At 42.5% G+C, this 22,883-nt stretch overlaps 1 protein-coding gene across 2 annotated transcripts; it reads left to right on the top strand.

The window, feature by feature from the left end:
• The first annotated feature begins 15,253 nt into the window (after positions 1–15,253).
• On the top strand, positions 15,254–21,812 carry BTF3 (basic transcription factor 3). Of its 2 annotated transcripts, none has more exons than XM_080924784.1 (6): positions 15,254–15,384; positions 15,936–16,004; positions 17,955–18,068; positions 18,395–18,596; positions 20,714–20,770; positions 21,489–21,812. In XM_080924784.1, the coding sequence occupies exons 2-6, from the start codon at positions 15,936–15,938 to the stop codon at positions 21,533–21,535; spliced, it is 489 nt and encodes a 162-aa protein (XP_080780910.1). In that variant the 5' UTR covers positions 15,254–15,384; the 3' UTR covers positions 21,536–21,812. The 2 variants fall into 2 exon arrangements, with proteins under 2 accessions (XP_080780910.1, XP_080780909.1); XM_080924783.1 differs by lacking the exon at positions 15,254–15,384 and adding an exon at positions 15,447–15,618.
• Positions 21,813–22,883: the final 1,071 nt, after the last annotated feature.

Genomic DNA, 22,883 nt, shown 5'->3' with positions numbered 1-22,883 from the left:
CCGATGCCTTTCTTCCATCACTTCCTTGAGACAGGAGCTCGCACAGAAGCTGAAGCTCGCCATTTTGGCTTGACTGGCTGGTAAGGCAGCTCCAGGCAGCCTCCTGTCTCCTTCATGTGGCCCTGGGGTTTCAGGTATGAGCCTCCATGCCTGGCCAATGCCATTTACTAAACAAGACCTACTTCCTCCAAGTGTAAAGTTCCGCCTTTACGTATTCTGTCTTCTCACTTGCTCCAGTTTTTTTTCCCCCATAGATGGCATAGCCTTTTCATTTAACCTAACCATCATTGGTTTACTTTCTTGAATTTGACTTGTTTTGACACTTGTTCGGTTCAGTTTGATCTCTATTAAGATTTTTCAAATATTTTGCTAGGCGCCGATAGTGTGTGTCTTTAATCCTAGGGATTTTAATCAGGGAGCAGAGGCAGAAGAATTTCTGAATTTGAGGGCCAACTTATTCTACAGAGCAAGCTCCAGGACAACCATAGCTACCCTCCCCCCCAAAAAACTGTCTCCAAAACAAACAAAATAATAGGGAGCTGGAGAGATGGCTCAGTGGTTAAGAGCACTGACTGCTCTTCCAGAGGGCCTGAGTTCAGTTCCCAGCAACCACACGGCAGCTCACAACCATCTAAAATGAGATCGGATGCCCTCTTCTGGTGTGTTCGAAGATGGCAACAGTGTCCTCATATAAATAAAATAAATAAATTTTTAAAAATAAAACAACACAAAGCCCCAAAATAACAAAAAAGATTTTTCAAATATTTTGACCACCATTGACTATTTGTTCTTCCAAAATAACTTCAAAATGATTTTATTAAAACTTCATTTCTCAATTTAGTGTTCTAGACCGTCTTGACTTGTCTAGGAACTATCCGTTTGTTTGTTTGTTTGAGACAGGGTGTCTCTGTGTAGCCCTGGATGTCTTGGACTCACTCTCTAGAACAAGATGGCTTCAGACTCAGGTTCTGCCTGCCTCTGCCTCCCAAACTCTGGGAGGAAGGCGTGCACCAGCACCCAGCAGCTGTTCTTTTCAGTTCTCAGTAACTATACCAGGTACCTGATGTTTACCTGGGACTGAAAATATGAGTACAAGTTTGACCCAAGCCCTACCCATTGAAGAAATAAATTCTAACCTGTGTCCAAAGGCCTGAGAAGCAGATGAATTATGGCGTATGTATCAATCTTTGTTAGTTAATTTTCCATTGTTAATAACATTCTACAACAGGCTAGTAAGTTGTAAAGAAAAAAGGCTACTTTTGTTCTGGATGAAGGTCAAGGGGCTGCATCTGCTGATGGCCTTTCTTGCTGGTAGAACCGTGATGTAGGGCATCATAAGCAAAGAGATATGGAGTGGAGTGTGTGTGTGTGTGTGTGTGTGTGAATTTAAGATTTTTTTGTTCTTTTTCTTAATTGTATATATTTTGTTTACATTTCAAATGTTACCCCCTTTCCTGGTTTCCTCTCCATAAACCCCCTATCCCATCCCCCCTCCCCAGCTTCTATGAGGGTGCTCCCCTACCCATCCACCCCCTCCCCTCTTCCTACCCTGACATTCCCCTACACTGGGGCATTGAGCCTTGGCAGGACCAAAGGCTTCTCCCCCCACTGATGCCCAAAAAGTCCATCCTCTACTACTTATGCAGCTGGAGCCATGTGTACTCTTTGGATAGTAGTTTAGTCCCTGGGAGCTCTAGTCAGTTGGTATTGTTGTTCTTATAGGGTTGCAAACACCTTCAGTTCCTTCAATCTAACTCCTCCATTGGGAACCCCATTCTCAGTTCAGTGGTTGGCTGAGAGCATCTGCCTTTGTTTTTGTCAGGCTCTGGCAGAGCCTCTTAGGAGGCAGCTATATCAGGCTCCTGTCAGCATGCACTTCTTGGCATCAGCAATATTGTCTGGGTTTGATGTCTGTATATGAGCTGAATCCCCAGGTGGGGCAGTCTCTGGATGGCTTTTCCTTCAGTCTCTGATCCAAACTTTGTCTCCATATTTCCTCCTGTGAATATTTTTGTTCCCTCTTTTTGTGAATACTTTGTTCAGAAGGACTGAAGAATCTGCACTTTGGCCTTTCTTCTTCTTGAGCTTCGTGTGGTCTATGAATTGTATCTTGGGTAAGCCAAGCATTTGGGCTAATATCCACTTATCAGTGAGTACAAACCATGTGTGGGTTTTGTGTGTGTGTGTGTGTGTGTGTGTGTGTGTGTGTGATTAGGTTACCTCACTCAGGATGATATTTTCTAGTTCCATCCATTTGCTTAAGAATTTTATGAAGTCATTGTTTTTAAGTACCACATTTTCTGTATCCATTCCCCTGTTGAAGGGCATCTGGTTCTTTCCAGCTTCTGGCTATTATAAATAAGGCTGCTATGAACTTGGTGGAGCATGTATCCTTATTATATGTTGGAGCATCTTTTGGGTATATGCCCAGGAGTGGTATAGCTGAGTCCTCAGGTAATACTATGTCCAATTTTCTGAGGAACCTCCAGACTGATTTCCGGAGTGGTTGTACCAGCTTGTAATCCCACCAACAGTGGAGGAGTGTTCCTCTTCCTCCACATCCTCACCAACATCTGCTGTCACCTGAGTTTCTCATCTTAGACATTCTGACTGCTGTGAGGTGGAATCTCAGGGTTGCTTGGATTTGCATTTCCCTGATGACTAAGGATGTTGAACACTTCTTTTAACTGCTTCTCAGCCATCCGATATTCCTCAGTTGAGAATTCTTTGTTTAGCTCTATTCTCCGTTTTTAATAAGGTTATTTGATTCTCTGGAGTCTCACTGTTTGAGTTCTTTGTATATATTGGATACTAGCCCTCTAGACTAAGTTTCTACTTCCTCAGTATGCCACAATAGGGATTAGATCTCCAACATGAGTTGGGGAGAACCATGTTCAAACCAAAGCACAGAACTACAAAGAAGGAAAGGCAGTGCCAGCTCAGACAGTCAGAGAGGGAGAGGAAGAGAGAGAGATAGAGATCAAGAGAATACCTTCCTGGATTGTTCTTTCCTTGCTTCTTCTAAATGTGTCTAACCTTTTAACATTGCAACAGGATTCTTGTCGTCTACAACGTTCACAATGGAGAGCCTTCCAGTGAAGTTAGAAAATTTAAAAATCACATAGATAATGTCATAATGCTTTCAATAAATTTACCCTTTTGTGTTGGGCCACACTGGGAGCCATCTTTGGCTGCATGTGGCCCACAGTCCTTTCTGTGAGTCTAGACCTAGCTTTGGTTCAGATGCAGAAGATGGAAAACCAGGAATGATCAATCAAAGAAACAGCAAGGAAGTAGGGAAGCAGGACCTTCAGCATGAGGAAGGCATAGTTCCACAGTGGACCCTGGACAGGAGAGCTGGGAGGGTGGGCTTTGGCTCCCTCATGCTTATGTGTGTGGGCCTGCCCCCCCTTTCTCTCTCTCTCTCTCTCTCTCTCTCTCTCTCTCTCACACACACACACACACACACACACACACACACACACTGAGCAGAGCAGCTAGGCCTAGAAGGCCAGTGTAGGCTGGTATCTGTCTGTCCATCTGTCTGTGTGTCTCTGTCTCTCTGTCTCTGTCTCTGTCTCTGTCTCTGTCTCTCTCTCTCTCTCTCTCTCTCTCTCTCTCTCTCTCTCTCTCTCACACACACACACACACACACACACACACACACACACAGCTAGACCTGGAAGGCCAGTTGCAGAGCTTGCTTCTGAGTGTAATGTGTATACCATCTGTCTCACCATGCTAGCTAGAGCAGTAATAAAAGTTACATGTTGAAACTTTTTCAGGCACTTGTACATAAAAATTCCATATGCCAATTGACTGAACTACATACTACGTGAGCACATCTGTCAAAAACAGGTCTCTTAGGCATAGTTAAGGACATTCCAAAGTAGCTTTATAACTGCTCTGGCCTCCAAGAAGCATGAATTAACTCTCATGAGCTGAGTCTCTTCTCACTGAATGAAGGATTGGGCCAAATGTCTAAATAACTCAAGTCCACATTCCCCTTTGACCCTCATTAGAGAAGACATCAGAGTGCGCTGGAACTCTGTCTTTTAAGCACTATATGGCCACTGCTGTCTCAAAAGCAGGACAGCTGTGATTCCTCACAAGGTTGGGCTGACTAATGCTCCCTCGTGAAAAGGGAGGCTCGCAAATCTCATTAGCCCCCCCCCTTCCCCTCTGAGGATCAATAAATGGTTACCATTACTGGGGAGTAGCTCTCCTTTTGGGAAGTAGCTGCCTGTAAATTACCCATGCTCCTGAAAGTCATCATTTAAACTCATTGATTCACCACAGTGATGGGGAAGGAATCACAATGCGCACAGGGTTGGTGCCCTATCTGGAGGGAATAAATATCTCCTCCCCCCAAACCCATAAAACATTGAAGCAAAGCTGAAAACTGTGTTCCTGGTCCACTCGGCTGACTCGTTAATATGGTCAAAATGATACATGGTTCAGGTATGACGAACTTGAAGAAGAACACGTTCTGAATGCCTCTTGCCCCAACAGTGTTTGCAGTGTGACATATGTACCAGGTACATACTGGATGATCAAGCCACAGATGTCAAGTGTTATTTTATTTTGAGACTTCAGCGAACATATTCCTGAGTGGGCCTGTCTCCATCCGCTGTCTGCCTGAAATGGAGAGTCATGGAGAAAATTGTGCTGCCCTCTAAGCCAAGGTTAGCCACACATAAACCTCGCATGTGGCCTCTCAGCACATGCCTGAACTGGGAACTGGCTGTTTTGCTTCTTCTTCTTCCTCAAACATTTTCTTCATTTCTTCTCAGACATGCATGGAGATTTTTTTTTCAAATGAAAGGGTAAATGCACATGCACATTTGGATGGTAGATTTGGAATTTTCAAATGTCTCAAAGTGCTGGGATAGCAGTGAGATGAGGCAGGTAAGCTGTGAGTACAGTTCCCCGAGGATCTCAGAAATGAGGTGCACTGGAATAGGAGCCCAATCTCAGAGCTGGACACATGAAGAAAGGCTTGGGCAGTTCACTTTGGTGCCTGCCTCTCTTCCTGGCTGTCTGACTTTGTCACTAGATGTCACCCAGACAGGAGAGAGGTATCCTTTCTTTACCCACTGTCAGACAGTCATATTCATATGCAGTGTACCTACCTCATTCTGAGTTCCAAACTAGAGATATTTACTTGTTTGAAAGGAAGTTTCTGGTTTGGTTTGGTTTTGCTGTAATGACTCTCCATTCGATTTTAAAAATAAGGATGGGATTAGTCACACCCTTTCTGGTCTTCTCGTTCCCTTTCTTTCTTTTCTTTCACCAAGCAACATTCATGGTAGCAGATTCACTCCTTCTGGAAACCACAAAACCTTAGTGCCAGTAATGGTGATGTCCCAGGCTAGGGGCAATGGTGATGTCCCAGGCTAGGGGCAATGGTGGTGACCCAGGCAGGGTGCTGTTCTGACATACAGGCACTAATCCTACGCCAGTATTTTTGGCTTCATGGTCTTTCTTGGCTAAACTAAATTACTGTTTATTTTCAGACATGTATCTTATTTCCTCTTTGTTTCCTCCACCACATTATCCTAGATGCTAAAATTTATACACAAATCTGTGGCACTGTTTGCCAGGTTACTCGTCATTAAAAAGCCCCACCCTGAAAACCAGCATGAGGCCGTTATTTGGGAAATTTGATCCTAACTCCAAGGAAGGAGATCTACTGCTAGTTTATGTCAGATAAACAGAAAGGGAAGCAGATTTAGAAATTTTTATTACAAAATACGTTCTCCATAAACATTTTTAGTACATCTATATTATGTTAACTAATAAATACTGAAACTTGTCAGGTTTTATTCAAGTATTCAGCAGCAACAAAAGCTCCTCAGGTTCTCTCTGAGCTGGCCACATTTAATAGCCACAACCCACTAATCTGGAACTGAGTTACTGATTCATTTTTCCCTTTAAGTACTCAGGTGGTAGAAGCAGGCAGTTCTCTGTGAGTTCAAGGTTAGCCTGGTCTACAAGCCAGGACTGTTGCACAGAGAAACATAATCCTTCTCTTTTAAAAAACTATTTTATTATTTTATGTGTATTATTTTGTCTGAAGGTCTGTCTGTGCCTCATAGGCATGCAGTACCAGTGGAGACCAGAAGAGGGCATCAGATCACCAGAGGTGGAGTTTCCAATAGCTGTACTTCACTGTAAGTTGAGTGTTGGAGGAAGGCAGTCCCCTGGGAGAGTACTCCTAACCATTGAGCCATTGACCAAGCCCCAGGTACACAGAGATTCAATACTTGTATACAATGAGTACTAGTCAAAACAAGTTAGTTAACAGTTCCATTTCCTTATTACTTTGTATTTAGAGCCTTCCAGCTCCTTTATTTATGCGAAAAATACACAATAGGTTTTTTTTGTTTGTTTGTTTGTTTTTTTTTTTTTTTTTTTTTTTTGTGGACTGTAGTTGTGCTGACTGGTTTTATGTTAGCTTGACCTAAGCTTTAGTCATCTGAGAGTAGGAAATCTCAATAAAGAAAATATCTCTATGGGCAGGCCTGTAAGGCATTTTCTTCATTAGTGATTGATATGGGAGGACCATGTGGGTGATGCTATCCCTAGGCTGGTGATCCTGGATCCGATAAGAAAACAGGCAGAACAAGCTTGCCATGGGGAGCAAGCCAGGAAGCAGCACCCATGGCCCCCACATCAGCTCCTGTCTCCAGGTTCCTGCCCTGACTTCCTTTGGTGATAAACAGTGATGGGGAAGTGAAATAAAAACCCACCCCGTCTTGCTTTGGGTCCTGGTGTTTCTCACAGCAAGAGAAACTTTTAAGATGGTACTCATCTCATTGATTCTCATCACACAAATCCTTTCTGCTAACACAGCTAAATGTAAAAGACATAAAGGATGAGTTGCTCCATTCTCTTGGTGCACAATCAGTTTACAGTATCCATCTTCCTGTTGAACTGCATCCAGCCAATGGACCAATGGTTTTACAGTCCATCATGATAGGGGATTCAAGGTAACGGGAGGACAAAAGCAGCTAGTCATATTAACCCAACAACAGCAAATGAATTTTCAGTTTGTTTTTTCCGCTTCATTGAAGCACAAGTTTCCTTCATAAAGAATGGCTCTCCCCACAGTTAAAATGGGTCTTTCCACATCGATCAAGACAAACGTTCGCAGACGCTCTCAGGTATAGTGCATTTGAGATAAGCTTAACCCCGATGAACTTGCAAATGAATGAGACTCAGACTGTAGTTATTTTATATGGCTTTGACAATTACTGGCCAGGCTACCTCCCCAGTAATGTACCCCAAATACTTGCTGTTTCTTCTGGCCGTGTGCTCATGGTCCATTTCCCCTCATGGCTGCTTCTTCCTCTCTTCCCATTCTTCCTCCCTCTCCACCTGGTCTCTCCTTTCTTTTCTCCACCCCTACCGAGGTGACTCAAAACCTACCTACCTTCAATCCCTCCAGTAACTGGCTGTAGCCAATTTTATTTAACCCATAGTTTTAAATTACCAAACAAAGTTTGCACAACAAAAGCTTGTGAAAACGGGAGAATTCACTCTAAGAAGGCTTCACCTACAGAATTTAGTATCACAATACATAGCAACAGACCAAACCCCAACCCTGGGAGCTAGGGTAGCTAATCCCTCACTGGTGAACCTGAAGGCCTGCCTCCCTGGAGATGATAGGTTAAGTAATGTTGACAAATAACCCTGAAGTCGCATCCTGCTGTGTTTTATTCAGTCAGCCTTGGACAAAAAAAAAATAGGATCACAGAGTTCCAGAGAGGTGACATGGGAGGCTGCTCTTCTAAAGGACCAAGGTTTCACAACTTCAGTTCCAAGGATCTAATGCCCTCTACTGATCTCTGCAGGTACCAGGCATGCACACAGTACATAAACACATATGCAGGTAAAACACTACACATATAAAAACTAAAACAAAAAATTTAAAGGGAGATCATTGTCAGGAGTAGGCGAGCATGGCCATAGTCTCAGGTGCTAGGGACACTGAAGCAAGAAAATCACTTAAACCCAGAGGCTCTAGGCCAGCCTTGGAAATATGATGAGGTCCCATTTGTGGGTAGGAAGGTTATTTAAGGAGAATTCAAGTGGAAATGCATGCATTTTATATATGTAACTATAGTCAAGTGAGAAGAGAATGTAACACAGGCCTAGAAATAAGGGATTCGTGTACATAATAGAAACTCCCAAGTCAAGAGAGACCTAATGGAGAAACTAAGGTCAAGAAGAGGAGAGAGTTGAAAAATAAGGCATCTAACATAAGAGAAAAAGACAAGAGAGCATAAGGCCGAATTAATCCCTTCAGCTGCTGAGAAAGTGGAAGGTCCTGTAATACACACTTTGCTAAACAGGCAATAGGGCCATCTTTGTTTCTGCTACATGTGCTTTGTTAAGTCGGCTCCTGGGTAGGGCTTTATTTTGATCCTAGTTAATAGAAGACAGATGTCTGGCATCTGGTCTTACAACTGAGTCTGGCCACTCTGAGCAGATGACAGTGATGCCTGGGCCAATCTCGGTGGGGACAGCCACTTGCCACCAGTTGTACATTCAGATCTGGAGAGACACGGGGTGTGGAGACCTTTACCTGAACCATATGGGAGATAAGGATTGTTTGTTCTGACTTTCAGTGTTTCATATCTCGGTGCCTACTATCATATCAGCAATACTCTATTGTAAATTTCTTATAAGGGTTTAGCATGGCGTAACTAATGCATTCATAGAGGTGCTGTGCCTTATATTTCTAAGGGAGCTATTTTGTTTGTGGCTAAGCTGTATCAGTCAGCTACACTGGGTTGATGGGTTGAAAGCTCTTAAAAGGACCTACTGTGCTCATTTCAGAAGATGCCACTGAATTAAGGGGTAGACCAGTTCACCAAAAAGAGCTTTGAGGACCAAAGAGATGCCTTATTCATTAAGAGCCCTTGTTGTTCTTGCAGAGGACCCAAGTTTGGTTCCCAGTACTTATACAATAGCTCACAACTGTCTGCAACCCCAATTCCAGGGTCTCGGTGTCCTCTTTTCAACCCCTCAGACACTAGATATGCACACACTGCACAAACGTGCACGCAAAACACTCGTTTACTTAAAATATTTTTTAAAATAATTTAAAAGAATAACTTTGGGTAAAACTCGACCTATTTGTAAATTTGTCCTCCCCCCACTAAAACCATGCTTTCTTCTGGGGACATCTGGGGAGGCCTGTGTAAGAAAACTGTGAACTTACTGTGAACTATAGATGGGGCAACATGCAGAATGTTCTTCCCACGAGGTGGCTTTTCAGGAAGGATGGCATGAACTACAATAGATGAATGCACTTGAGAGCAGAAACGTGAAGGGGACCCCCCCCCCTGCATGTCCACATTATCTCTATGGGAAAGGTGAAGGCCTGAGAGGGATATTCTGGGCTCTTTTCCCATGAACAAAAATGATAACAAAACATCATAACATGGACCTACCATGATAATCCCACCTGTATTCCCTCACTGAACTTGTATTTCCTTAAGCCAACTGTAAGCATCACCTCATGTGTTGCTTGTTTTAGTAACAAAAGTGAGAAGTGCTTTGTTTGCACTGTTGTTGATCTCAGAAACCTGGAGTCCCCCTTCTTTTCCCCCACTCAGATCTTTGGAATATATTCTTTGATCCTCGAGACAGCCTTGCTGGCCACAGCATGGCTCAAAAGACATCTTCTGGGGCATTCTTGTGGAACATTGTTCAAGAATCCACTTTACGATAACTGCCAGGTCATTAGCATATCCTCCAGTGCTCCTAAGTGTCCCTTTGTCTTGGCAGTCTGTCTCCTCTTGGCATTTCTCTGCACAAACAGCTTTGGAAATTTAGTCCAGCATATACTCACTGTCTTCATACCTTCTGAGATGCCCAAATAACAAAAGAACTATTTGGTGTTTTTTTTTTTTTTTAATGCACCAATTTAAAACCATTCAGATAAGTAGCTTTGAAAACTTACTTCTCTTGACTTTTATTATATGCATATGGGCATTTTGCCTTCATGCACACCTGTGTGCCGCATGCATGTGCCTGGTGCCCCAGAAGCCAGAGTTACAGACAGAGCTGCTCGCCATGTGGGTGCTTGGACTCGAACCTCCGTCCTCTGCAAATTCTCTGAGCCAACAAGCCATCTGTTCAGCCCCTGAACAACTGGGAAGAGCAAGATAGTTTCAGTCACCATAAAAGAAAGAAGCTTGTTTAATCCTACCTTGATAATGGTGCTCCTGAGCAGGCAAAGTTCAGGTCTCCTCTTCCTTTAACAGGTTAGCAGACGTTACCATGGTTGTGACTTGATAGAACTGAAGACCACTTCCCCATACAAGAGGATTTAAGAAAGAACTGAAGAGAACATAATTCTATCATCTCATAACGACCCATCTGACTGTGAGACACCTAAAGCGTGACAAATGTCTTGGGCTTCAGGAAACACTGCTCTACTCTTCTTACATTGCTTCATGCTTTATTCTTCCCATTGGTCCGAAGTGTCCTACTCTGGGTTAGCTGATTGCCCTAGCTCTTTGAATCGCAGGGCACTCTTTCCTGCTGTGCAATTCCTGGTAGACCTTGACATCCCTTGTATTCGTTGAGTGTCTTCCAGTAAAAGAACCAGTAGTTAATTTAGTTATGTTACTATTGATGTGATAAAACACTGTGACCAAAAGCAAATTGGCATGGAAAGAGTTTATTTCACTCACAGTTCCATAGAACAGTTCATTATCAAAAGCATCAAGGAGGCTGGAGAGATGGCTCAGTGGTTAAGAGCACTGACTGCTCTCCCAGAGGTCCTGAGTTCAATTCTCAGTAACCACACGGTGGCTCACAACCATCTCTAGTGAGATCCAATTCCAATGTCCTCTTCTGGTGTGTGTGAAGATAGTGACAGTGTACATAAAATAAATATTATTAAAAAAAAAAACAGTCAGGGCAAGAAACCTGGAGGCAGAAGCAGACATAGAGCCATGGAGTGATGTGCTTACAGGCTTGCTTGTCATGGCTTGTTTTCTTGACACCGTCCACAATGGGATATGCCCAATCACTAAGAAAATGCCTTACAGGCTTGTCTACAGCCTGATCTTACGAAGGCAGTGTCTTAATTGAGGTTCCCTTCTCTCAGATGATTTTAGCTTATGTCAAATTGACATAAAACTATCCAGCACAGTAATGTACATTCAAATATACACTTCATCATGGACGGAAGCCATCGCAATGATAGCTTTGGTTTTTATAACTTGCCATATGGGCCATGGCTGTTTTTATAATTATCTTCTACTACACAGAATATACCTGTTGCTGCTGGTATGGTCCCTTACCCAATTGAGTGACCTAGACCTTCATTAGGGACCTCCTATATTCCAGACATACTCTTCCTTATGTCCCAGTGGAGAAAGGATCCCACTTTCTTTTGGGTACTCGGTACTCCACCGTACAGCAACAGCCTCGACCTTCTTTCTTGCCTGTGGACTCAGAGGCACAAGGAGCCCAGAGCATCCGAGTGGCGGTCTAATTTTCAGCTCATTTGACACCATTACTATTTCTCCTGGTAAGATGACTCCCTTGCTGAAACTAAGGCCTCTCATCCAGCAGACTATAACACTGTGGAAGACAAGGCAAGTTCTGCCAGTGGGTTGATGGGGGAATAGTGAGAGGTGCTGCCCATACCCTGCCCCCTTGATTTCCAGACAGGTTAGGTAGGTATCCTGAAGGACTGTTGTTGGATCAAACAGAGCCAAGGTTTCATGAAGGAGGAAGACTCTGCTGCTCTTGCCTTCCAGGTACTTTATAAGAAGGGTGTGTGAAACCGACTCCTGACTCTGGGACATTCAGTTGCATGCTCCTGAATTCCTCCAATAGCTGCCTTCCTGACTGCAGATGTTTCTGCCTCTCTGGAAGAAATCTGCCACAGTTTTGCTGATGACTTAGGCGTGGGCTAGAAGAGATGTTGTGTGTGAAAATGGGCCCCAAATGACTTCTTTCCTTAAATACTTGGTTTCAGTGGACACTTTGCACACAGCTGCCACCCACACTTAGCAAGCCTCACTGACAGGTAGAGTTGATAAGTGTATTGGTGACAAGGAAGATCTTCCGGTGCTCCATCATAAACATGCACCAAATGCCCACCCTCTCCCTGTCTGGAGTCAGAGGTCAGGCCAGTGGGCCAGCCAGTACTTGCAGTGTTGCCATGAAGTCTGGATTCGTTTTCCTTGGATGTATTTCATAGAACTATACAGTGAGATCTACCTTACACGGCCTTGTGGGATCCACCCATGGAAAAATAGATTTCTTTTCTGGACTTTAAATCTAACTAAGACAGAGAAATGGGGAGGGGAAAGGACGCACCATCTTTCCAGACCACTGACTGACTGTTCCTCTGTATCAACCATCTCAGGAATGCCCCAGCTGCCCCAGAGTTCTTTTCTCTGTGGGATATATACTGTATATATGGGCTAAAGAACTCCTATTGGGCATATTGTACAAAGGTGCTTCCGTATATTCCAATGTTAATACCCTCGGAGAGCTAAATACAGGCAGGATTTTGGTATTATTAGTTCTATGGCCCATCACTGTTGTCAATATTTTGTAAAAATTTATTCTTCCTCACCTGCTGATGGCCATCTAGAATTGTATCTGTTTGACTGTAATAAAGAGCTGACAGTTAGTAGCTGGGTAGGAAGTGAAAGGCAGAACTTCCCAGCAGAGAAAGAGAAGGAGATGCTGGGGGAAAAATAAGAGAGGAGAGAGCTTCACTAGGGCCGGGAGTGTGTGTGTGTGTGTGTGTGTGTGTGTGTGTGTGTGTGTGTGTGTGTGTGTGAATGGATGGACCAGAGCAATGTAGAAAGTTAGAGCTCCCCACATGGTGTAGTCTGGTTAGGTTTAGAGTAGTTGGGAGACTGCCCAGCAAAAGGCCTAAGCTTTAAAATATTAAAAAGCCTCTCTGTATTTTATATCACTGGTGGATCCATGATAGTCCCACTATACACTACCTGACAGCAATTGGAGAATTTGGAGAGAGAAAAATCAAGCAGAAACAAAAACAAACAAGAAAACCCCAATGTTTCTGTGGCAAAAAGATGAAAGAGATATAAATTAGTGGGATAAAAGTATCTTAGCAAGGCTTCCTGAGACTTGGCAAGCTAATGGATAGTTATTAACTGGGCAGAGGCAGAGTTACTGGAAGGAGGATGCAAGGTAGTTTAGTGGATGGTGTGTCCACTGTGATTTCCAGACAACTAAAAGCACAGGAGCCTGTGAGGTGGCTCAGAGGAAATGCACTTGCCACACAAGCTTATAACCTCAGTTCAATCTGTGGGACCCACAGTGAAAGGCATTCAATTCCCCATAGTTGTCTTCTGCCCTTTAAAAACACACACACAGTGAAATCGTGCAAACATTCACCTTTAGTCATTTCTCAAAACTTCTTATGGGTCATAATTCCCCTTAAGAATTAACCCTGATGTCAAGTAAATACCTGGCTCTTGCTGAAGCCAACTCAAGTTCCAGTCAGCGACAAAAATGACCCATACATTTTGTTTAGACATGTACTATGAACCAAGGAGAGCAATCATGTTTCCCTCTTCTTGAATTCTGTTGACAGAGGCCATCTCAAGTACTAAGTAAGCAGTTCTCACTGCTCTGTATAAGCAGTAAAGGGTGGGACTCAACCCTTTACATTTGCTGTAGACAGTGGGAGCTTGTGGGAAATGTAGTCCTGAAGTAAGACTGCAAATAGCACTTCTAGAGGAAATGTAAAACAATAACAAAGTCCTTTGATTATTTTTAAAAGGCTGGTATATAAATATTAGCAAAATTTGAAGTCCTGGTACTTACAAAAGAAACACAAACAGCAAGGGTCAAAATAAACATTGTCTTCCTTACAGTTAGGAAAGCTTTGGTTATATATCAGATGTTACATATGTTATATATATTTTCTGTAGCACTAAATTCTGCTGCCTCACCTCAGTTATTTGGAGTGTGTTTGGGTGGAGGTACTTCATAGCCTAGACAACAAGCACTGGTTTCTGTGACAAACTTACTTGTTGGGATAAAAGAAACATTGTTTTTTTGTTGTTTCAAGGGGAAAAACTGTTACAATTTTCTACAGAGCAATGGAGTTGTCTCTCTTCATTTTTTTAAATGACTCATCCCTGTTGGAATAAACTCTGTGTAAAAAGGTTTTCAAGGAAAAAAATTGATTTTAGCTAGAGTATTCATTTCTGCAAGTTTTCTGGATAGATTGTATTCTCTCTAAAATTTCTAACACACTTACACTTTTGACTATTCAAAAACATTTCATAGCTAAGATTGGAAGAAGGCTGAGCACACAGAATTTTCATTTAAGGTGTTTTTGTTGTTGTTGTTTTTTATATGGTTGGTTTTAAAGGCTATTTTAAAACTTGTCTGGAAATGGTGCTGGGCGACTGTAACCCCAGCATTGGACAGAGAGGGGCCCCGTGGCTGAAAGATAGTTGTGTTTCAGGCTAGCCAGGACTACTTATCGAGACATTTTCAAAACAACCATCACATCACACAACAAAAAAACCAACAACCACAATGAAACACAATTTGTGCTGGAATACCGCACAAATTTTAACTCAGTCACGTTTGTATCTCTAAGAATGCAAGCTTATTAAATTCATCTCTGATCGAATAGTTCAAGGTAAAGTTTGCTCCACTGTGAATGCTTCATGGTCAAATCCATGAATATTCCTTATCATGGAGTCAACTTTATTAGGCGATGGTAGTGGTATAGAGGGTTAAAAGGTTAGAAATCGTTACCCTGTTTCAACCTTGAATAAACAGAATTGCTAAGGGGTGGAGATCTGAACTGCATTCTGAACACGCATTCTAGAAACTCTGAATCGAGATTTCAACATCACCCAAATCACTTAATTTTGGAAAGCAACATTAGTTTCGCTGATTTTTGATAGTTTCTATTTACACCGACATTGAGCAGACACGGCTGCCTACTGGACAAAGCTGAACGCCCTAGGGGTGGACACAGAGCAGACTGACGTAACCACGGCTCTACAGGGAGCCTCACTCTCTGATCTATCAGTGGCCTTTCCCAGGATCGCGGGCGGCGTCCGCGGCTTTAGCTCTTCCATGCTGTTCCCAGCCCGCCGCCAGACGAAAGGAAGAACCTGCCGCCCACTGGAACTGCACCCTCGCCGCCGGGGGCCCCGGCTGCGCATGCGCAGCAACGCCAAGTCCGCTTCCTGAGTTCTGAAGGAAGTGGCGTCCTGTTACTTCCGGCCTCCCTCTAGCTGCCATCTTGCGTCCCCGCGTGTGTGCGCCTTATCTCAGCTGGTCTGCCCGAGACCCCCTGAGCGTGAACCTTAGTTCCCCGCGCGGCCCCATTTTCACTCCGACAAGGTACAAAAAGACTGTGGACGCCGGCGTGGGAGGAGAACGGGAGCGGGGGCGGGCATTTCCCGGCAGGAGCGAGACTGGGAGGGGACAGGGCTGAGGAAAGCGATGCGACGAACAGGCGCTCCGGCTCAGACTGACTCTCGGGGGCGAGGGCGAGCCAGGGGCGGCTGCCCCGGGGGCGAGGCGACGCCCTCTCTTCCTCTACGTCTCAGCGGAACCCGAGGACAGGAGCCTCAGGTACCGCGAGGCCTACGGAGAGAGGCCGGGCCGGGCAGGCCCTGGCTAGGCCGAGGCCAGCCAGGGCCGCGGGTGGGGGATGCTGGTCTGCCGTGGGGGTGAGCCCGATTCTGGGCCTGGACGGAGGGGGAGGGCGAGAGTGCTAAGAGCTCTCCGGGCTCGCTCGGAGCCCACTTTTGGAGCTTTGTGGGGGTGAATGTGGGATCCAGGCCTCAGCCTGAGGAGGATGTGCTCCTGAGAGTGTATCGGGAAATAACGAGCATGGAATGCTGGAGTGGGCCCGACCGTTCTTTGCTGAGGATTTCCTCTCTTTGTAGATGAAAGAAACGATCATGAACCAGGAAAAACTTGCCAAACTGCAGGCACAAGTGCGCATTGGTGGGAAAGTAAGTTTCCTTTCTTCCTTTATTTTTTTTTTTTACTTCTCTATATTTCTCACGATTTTTGTCACTTTGCTTGGCAGGGGGAATTAGAAAAGCTAGCGAATCCAAGGGAAACGAGACTGATACCAAGAGACGTGAAGGCTATATATTGGGGGTGGGGGGGTAAGCGAGTAGAGGGAGAAAAATTTAAATGTTGCTTTACTTGCATGAGGTTCAGGATTAGGGCGCATATAAAAACAACAGAAATGTTACTTAACTTCATTAATAGGGGAAAAAGTATGTTCTCTGTCAAAGTATTGTGCACCGTCTAATCTTGTACAAAATTGGTGGGTTATCTTATTAATACTTGCCTGCAGTGCTTTCTGAACTAAATGATCAACAGGGTAATTGTCTTTTTCTAGGGTAAATGAGGATACCTTCCTTAGTTGGTTGAACAGTGTTAGATTGGAAAATAATACTGAAGCACATACTTGTTCTTCAACCTTTGTAATTATGCTACAATTCGAGGATGAAAAGGTGTTGGCAGATTGGTTTTTCCTAGTGGATACTGTCTTTAAAAGACTTTAGTTTCAGGTATTGTGCTGGCACATTCCTGGTGTAAGACACAGCTCTGCTAAGTTAGGAGACTTGGCACTAGGAGTAAATATCCTATTTGTCTTTTACTGCCAATTGTAGTCTTCAGTTTGCATTAGCTTTAGATGTTTCTCTTCCTTTTTATTTTAAGGCAGAAGCCTTCAGGTGCTAGGAAAAAGCTGGGTTTGTTTTCTTTATAGTTTTTGGAGTGATGTGCTTGTGTGCAAGATTGTTCCTCTAATTACTAGGTTTAATCAATCCAGGAAAAGGAAAGCGTTCCAAGTTAGTCTTAATAGGGACACTATGTATCTAGTCTCTGTTAAGCTAAGACAAAATGTTTCCAGTCATAATATGGGAACTTTTTTTCTGCACTTCTTAAGAAACCTTATTTACTGGATGAGTGAATATTGCTTTAGAGAATGTGTGTTTAGTTCACATGCTTTTAGGTGAATATTATTCAAGACCCTTTTCAGTGTCTAATAGAAAAACTTGAAATCTTTTAAGTAAATTCTACATTTGTGAAATGTGGGGAAATCTAAATTTTTCCTGGTGGTATTGTTCTTATTATAAAAGCCTGTTCGTAGTCTAAAGTAGGAAGTAACTTATGTTGTACTGTTAGTACAGAGTTGAGGAAAGACAGATTGGACACAATGGCTTGGTAGGATTTTAGAATATGACTAACAATAGCTGTTAAAAGTAAAGTAGGAAAGATGGAGATGCTTATGGAAATCCTCAGTTGAGGATTGAGAAGAACCTTTTTTAGGGGACTGGGGGGGAAGAAATTTGCTCTAGAGAAATGAGCGATGCAGGGAAGAAGGACAGAGTTCAGAGGTCTGTTTGGCTGAGGAGAACCCTGTGGGCTAATTACTCTGGGCTATAATAGATATCTATATACAGATTCATGGTTGTTTGTATACTGTCTCACCTATGGATATTAATTAAGCTATTGATTTTTCTTTGAGAACAAAAGGTATAAATGAGACTTAACTTAGGTTGAAACATGGCCATGTCTGGTCATTTTAAAAAAGACATGTTAGGGCATGTGAAAGACATCTTCACATCTGACAAACTGGTGCTTATGAAACTTCATTTCTTACTTCCATCTTAGCTTGCCTTTTTAACTTCTTAGTTTGTGGGTTTGATAACTACCTTTAATTTTTATTATGTACTTGTTTTTACTGGAAACCAGATGTCAATTATTTTGCTCTGGTTCGCCTAGAACTCAATGAAGTGGCCAGGCTGGCTTCAAATTCAGAGATCCATCTGAGTATGCCACCATTCTCCATCTGGTTAACTATCTGTACAGAAGCAAAGATCTGAAAACAATCGGAAAAGATCTGCTGCCACCTAAATGTGTTGTTTGCCCTCTTACTCCCATAGGGAACTGCTCGTAGAAAGAAGAAGGTGGTTCACAGAACAGCCACAGCAGACGATAAAAAGCTCCAGTTCTCCTTAAAGAAGTTAGGGGTAAACAATATCTCTGGTATTGAAGAGGTAAGAGTCAAAATGTGGTGTGAATGGAAAATTTAATGGTCATGCATTAAGTAATTGTCTTGGCTCTACTGTTAGCATTGTAGTTCATGCCCCATTACAGAGTGTCTTGGGAGGTGTCCCTGCCCTATTAACTAAATGATCGAGGATGTTGTGAAGCCAGAAAGCTGTTTCCTTACTCATTCTAGGGAAGTTGTCACCTATGCTTCAAAGGGAAGAACTATACCAGTTAGCCAGATTTCAGTTTTTGATTAATAAAAACATTGATTTTAAAGGAATCTTTGGCGATCATTACTTGTAATAATTATTTTAAATCTTTTTCTTTGTAGGTGAACATGTTTACAAACCAGGGAACAGTGATCCATTTTAACAACCCTAAAGTTCAGGCATCTCTGGCAGCAAACACCTTCACCATTACAGGCCACGCTGAGACAAAGCAGCTGACAGAAATGCTTCCCAGCATCCTGAACCAGCTTGGTGCAGACAGTCTGACTAGTTTAAGGAGACTGGCTGAAGCTCTGCCCAAACAATGTGAGTATGCTCAGTCATTATACTTGGCTGGTTACTTAGCAACCTATTTGTATGATCTCAGGGTTCAGAATTGCTAAGGATGTCTTTAGATGTAGAAGACCAACTTATATACCTAAAAAAATAGTAGGCTTTCAATTACTTGTATGTGTTCTTGTCTAGTTTTATCTGTGACTATTATACTTGATTTAATGGATGTGTTCTACCAACTTACTAGGTTTAAATCAAACTAAAACCTTTTATTAGTTAGAAATGAAAAATGTTAGTTTTAGGGTTTGCTGATACTTAAAATTTAGAACTGGTCAAGTTGGGCATGGTGGCTCATGTTTATTAACATTTACTAACACTTTGAGAGACTGAAGTAGAAAAATTCCTGGGTTCAAGACTAGCCTGGGCTATAGACATGCAGTCTCAGAAAAAGAATAAAACAGGCATTCCATCTCCTTATATTACAGTCTTTGTGTTGGTGGAGTTTTGAACTCTTACTGTTTTAAAACACAATCCATTATTAATATAGATGGTAGCTGCCAGTATTTTGGTGTTTCACATTACAATTGGATAGGGATTTTTGTCTAGTTGATTTATATGTACAACAAGCTGTTTCAGGTTGGTTTCTGTTTAGTAAACACCATAACCAAAAGCAGCTTGAGGAGAAAGGAGTCTTTTATTTCCTGCATTTTATAGTCCAGCATCAAGGAAAGCCAAGGCAGGAGTTTAAGGCAGAAACCGTGAAAGAGCATTGCTTATTCATATACTCCCAGTCTCACAATCAACTGCCTTTTATTTTTGAAATTATAATTACACTTCTCCCTTTTCCCCTCCAACCCTATCTCACGTATGTGTGTGTATGTGTGCATGCATGCATGCATTATATTTAATGTTACTTGCATGTATGTATTTAGGGCTATTTGGCCCTGTACACCCTTTCCTATCCCATGCCAAACTAGCCCAGGAATGGCACTAGCCTACAGTGGGCTAATTCCTCCTATATCAATTATTGATAAAATGCCCCCACACACATGCCACCAGGCTGATCTGACAGGCAGTTCCTCATTTGTAGTTTCTCATGGGTGTCAAATTAACCAAGATCAGCCATTATAGTTGTTATGACAACTTATGCTGGATGTTTAAAAATTGAATGGGAATGCCGAGGTAAGTCAAGAGGTTTATAATGGCTTGTTTTCCTCTGCTGTTGTCAGATGCTGACTCATTTTATGCTTTTATTGTTAAGGGAGGGGCATTGTTTTAGGCTATCTTGGACTTTGAGAGCTTAAATAGACATGCAGTTTTCACTGATGTCTCTGCAGGTTAGAGCTGTGTGTTCTCAGAACTTGCCGCCTTTCTGTTTGGTGCAAGTGGTCTAGGTGTGATGGCCATGGCTGTAAACTCAGTCACTGAGGAGGCTCAAGTAGGAACATTACATACAAGTTGAAGAACTTATGTGTTGAAAGCTTGAGCAAATTAGACCATCTCATCTCAACTTTTGGTGGTTTGTTTTTTTGGTTTTTTTTTTTTCTTTCGTTAAAAATAGGCTAGTTGGTAAGGCGCAGTGGTAGTTCTTGCTTGCATATCCAAGGCTCTGGGGTGAGTCCCCACTATTTTAGGAAAGGGGGAGAAGGTGAACAGTGGTGACTTAACAGCTGAAAGATACTTTAAATTTGGTCCTTTTTAAATTCTTCCCTTTGGCTGTTTGAGATAGGTCTTCCTATATAGCCCCTGCTGGCTTGGAGTTTACTATAGTCTTGTCTTTGCATTCAAAGTGCTATGATTGGTAGGTGAGTCACCATGTTTGATTTTAATTTTTAATGCTTTATTTCAGTGAATATATATTGGGCTTTATGCAGTGCATAGAACATTTAGGGAAATGGCTGACCTCTTTATGTGCCTGCCAAAATAGGCCTGACCATAATTCGGTATGTGGTTTTACCGAGAGCGTTCCTCACTGTTCTCGGTGTACCCAGAGGATGGTTTGTGCCCATCAAAAGGTCTCTTTGGTGGTGTAATAGGTGAAACCTCAGGTTACTTGACATGAGTGTAATTGTAACTTTGTGTTTTATGGTTTATCTTTTAGTTGGTATTTATTGATCTAAAGAAATGGGTTGGTTATTTTCATTTCACAGCTGTGGATGGAAAAGCACCGCTTGCTACTGGAGAGGAGGATGATGATGAAGTTCCAGGTAAGACTCACTTCAGCAAGAGAGAGAAATGAGTCTACAGAACATTCCAGGATTGTGTAGAGAAATGCTTTTATGTTGTTTTGTCTGAAACAGTGTTTCAATGTGTGACTCAGACCTGCCTTAAATTTGAGACCCTTCTGACTCAGCCTCTTGACTGCAGATATGTGATGCCATGTCCCCCTAAGTTATGTTGAATTTTTGTCCTGTGGGAGAATTGAAAAGTTGGTACATTTTCCACTTAAGACAAATGTCTCCCAAATTGTGTCAGGATACGCATTAGTTCTAGCCTATATTATTAGCCAATGGGTTATTATTTAATTTATTTAATCCTTAAATTGAGGGAGGATGAGTTATAAATAAAATTGTTAAAGCATGATATTCGCTCTTAATCCAGCAGTTCTCAACCTATGGGTCTCAACCCCTTTGGGGTAGCATATTACATACTTATATTACGATTAGTAACAGTTGCAAAACTAGAATTATTAAGTAGCAGCAAAATAATTTTATGGTTGTGATCATCACAACATGAGCTGTATAAAAGGGACATAGCATTGAGAAGGCTGAAAACAGCTGGCTGCTCTGTAGCTAGCCGAAACCATGCTTAGCTGCAAAATGGGAAGCTCACAGGTCTTTAAATTTGAGTGTTTCCTTAAATATCTGCAAGTTATTCGTAGAATTGGCTTTTTTCAGGATGTCTTCCGTTTTGATTCTTTTCTAGATCTGGTGGAGAATTTTGATGAGGCTTCTAAGAATGAAGCAAACTGAATTGAAGCAACTTCTGAAGAAGGTGACACTTGCAGAAGTCACAGGAGCTGCTATTTTATATCATGACTGCTTTTTAAAATTTTTTTGTTTATTATGGATCTGATAAAATCTAGATCTCTAATATTTTTAAGCCCAAGCCCCCCCCCCCCCCCCCCCCCCCCGACACTGCAGCTCTTTTCAGTTTTTGCTTATACCTAATTCATTCTTTGTGGCAAATTAGGCTGAAGAAGCCTGGGAATAAAGTTTGAAAAAGGTTAATAAAATTCTTTGCCTAGTATATGGTTTGTTGTTTTATTTATTTGGCAGTTGTCTATAAACAGTTGATTATGGCATGTGGGCATACTCCTGATGAAAACTCAGCAGTTGGTTTGAAAGTTCTTGTGTTGGAGAGTTTGCTTTTCCAGCAACCAGTAGGGCTGGTGTGTGTGTGTGTGTGTGTGTGTGTGTGTGTGTGTGTGTGTGTACATATATATGCCTAGCACTTGCAGAGGTCATTAAGAGTGTATTGAGTCTCTGGAATTGAACTTAGAGATGGTTGTTGGCCCTGGTGTGTTTATGTGCTGGGAATGGAACCTGGGTCTTCTGGAAGAGCAGTAAGTGCTATTAAGTGTGAACCATTTCTTCAGCCCTTTGTCCCAGTCTCAGCTTTTCATTCTGTTTTATAACATATGAACAGGTTCTTTGATTTTTATGTATAACCTGATACTCTGAATTACTAATTTCCAAGATTCTTTACATATTAACATGAACTGTGTAAGTTCCACCATAGTCAGGATATTGACCAGTTCCTCATCCACAAGTTCCTGTGATCAATGAATTAGCAGAAGCTCTACTCTATCCCATGCACAGAATAGAGCTAGAATTGCCTTTACTATCAAGTGATGGTTTTAAATGTATACCATAGTTGCAGCTACATTGCACAGTTAATTGAAAAAAATTTGGTAGAAAGGTGCAGTCACGTCCTGTCATCCCTCAAGGTGTAACAAGGATTCAGAGGTCTCAAATGGCTTAAAAAACCCAGGTGGCTTCCAGACAGTTGTCAGGTTGACTGTAAACATCACATCACAGTGTGATGATGATGGGCGTTCTCTGCTCTGGCATAGGAAATAAATCTGTTACCTGGGAAAATTAATTTTTAGAACCCAGGCAAATGGAATGGCTAAGCTGGGGAGCACTGAGGGAGCTGGGAGTTTGTGTTCTGAACCTCTTGCTGTGCTTGTAAAGTTTGTAGAGATGGCTGCTGACTGGCTGTGGTCCAAGTCTTTAAGGGTTTCCAGCTGGGTCGGTTTCCAGTACAGAGGTTAAGCCTGCATTGTCCTTAACCTCTGCAAGTTTGGGGGTTTTTTGT

Source organism: Micromys minutus (assembly GCF_963924665.1).
Source record: "Micromys minutus genome assembly, chromosome: 11".
NCBI classification, from domain to species: Eukaryota; Metazoa; Chordata; class Mammalia; order Rodentia; family Muridae; genus Micromys; species Micromys minutus.
The sequence above is the reverse complement of the archived record's forward strand: the minus strand, read 5'-3'. Positions and strand labels throughout refer to the sequence as shown.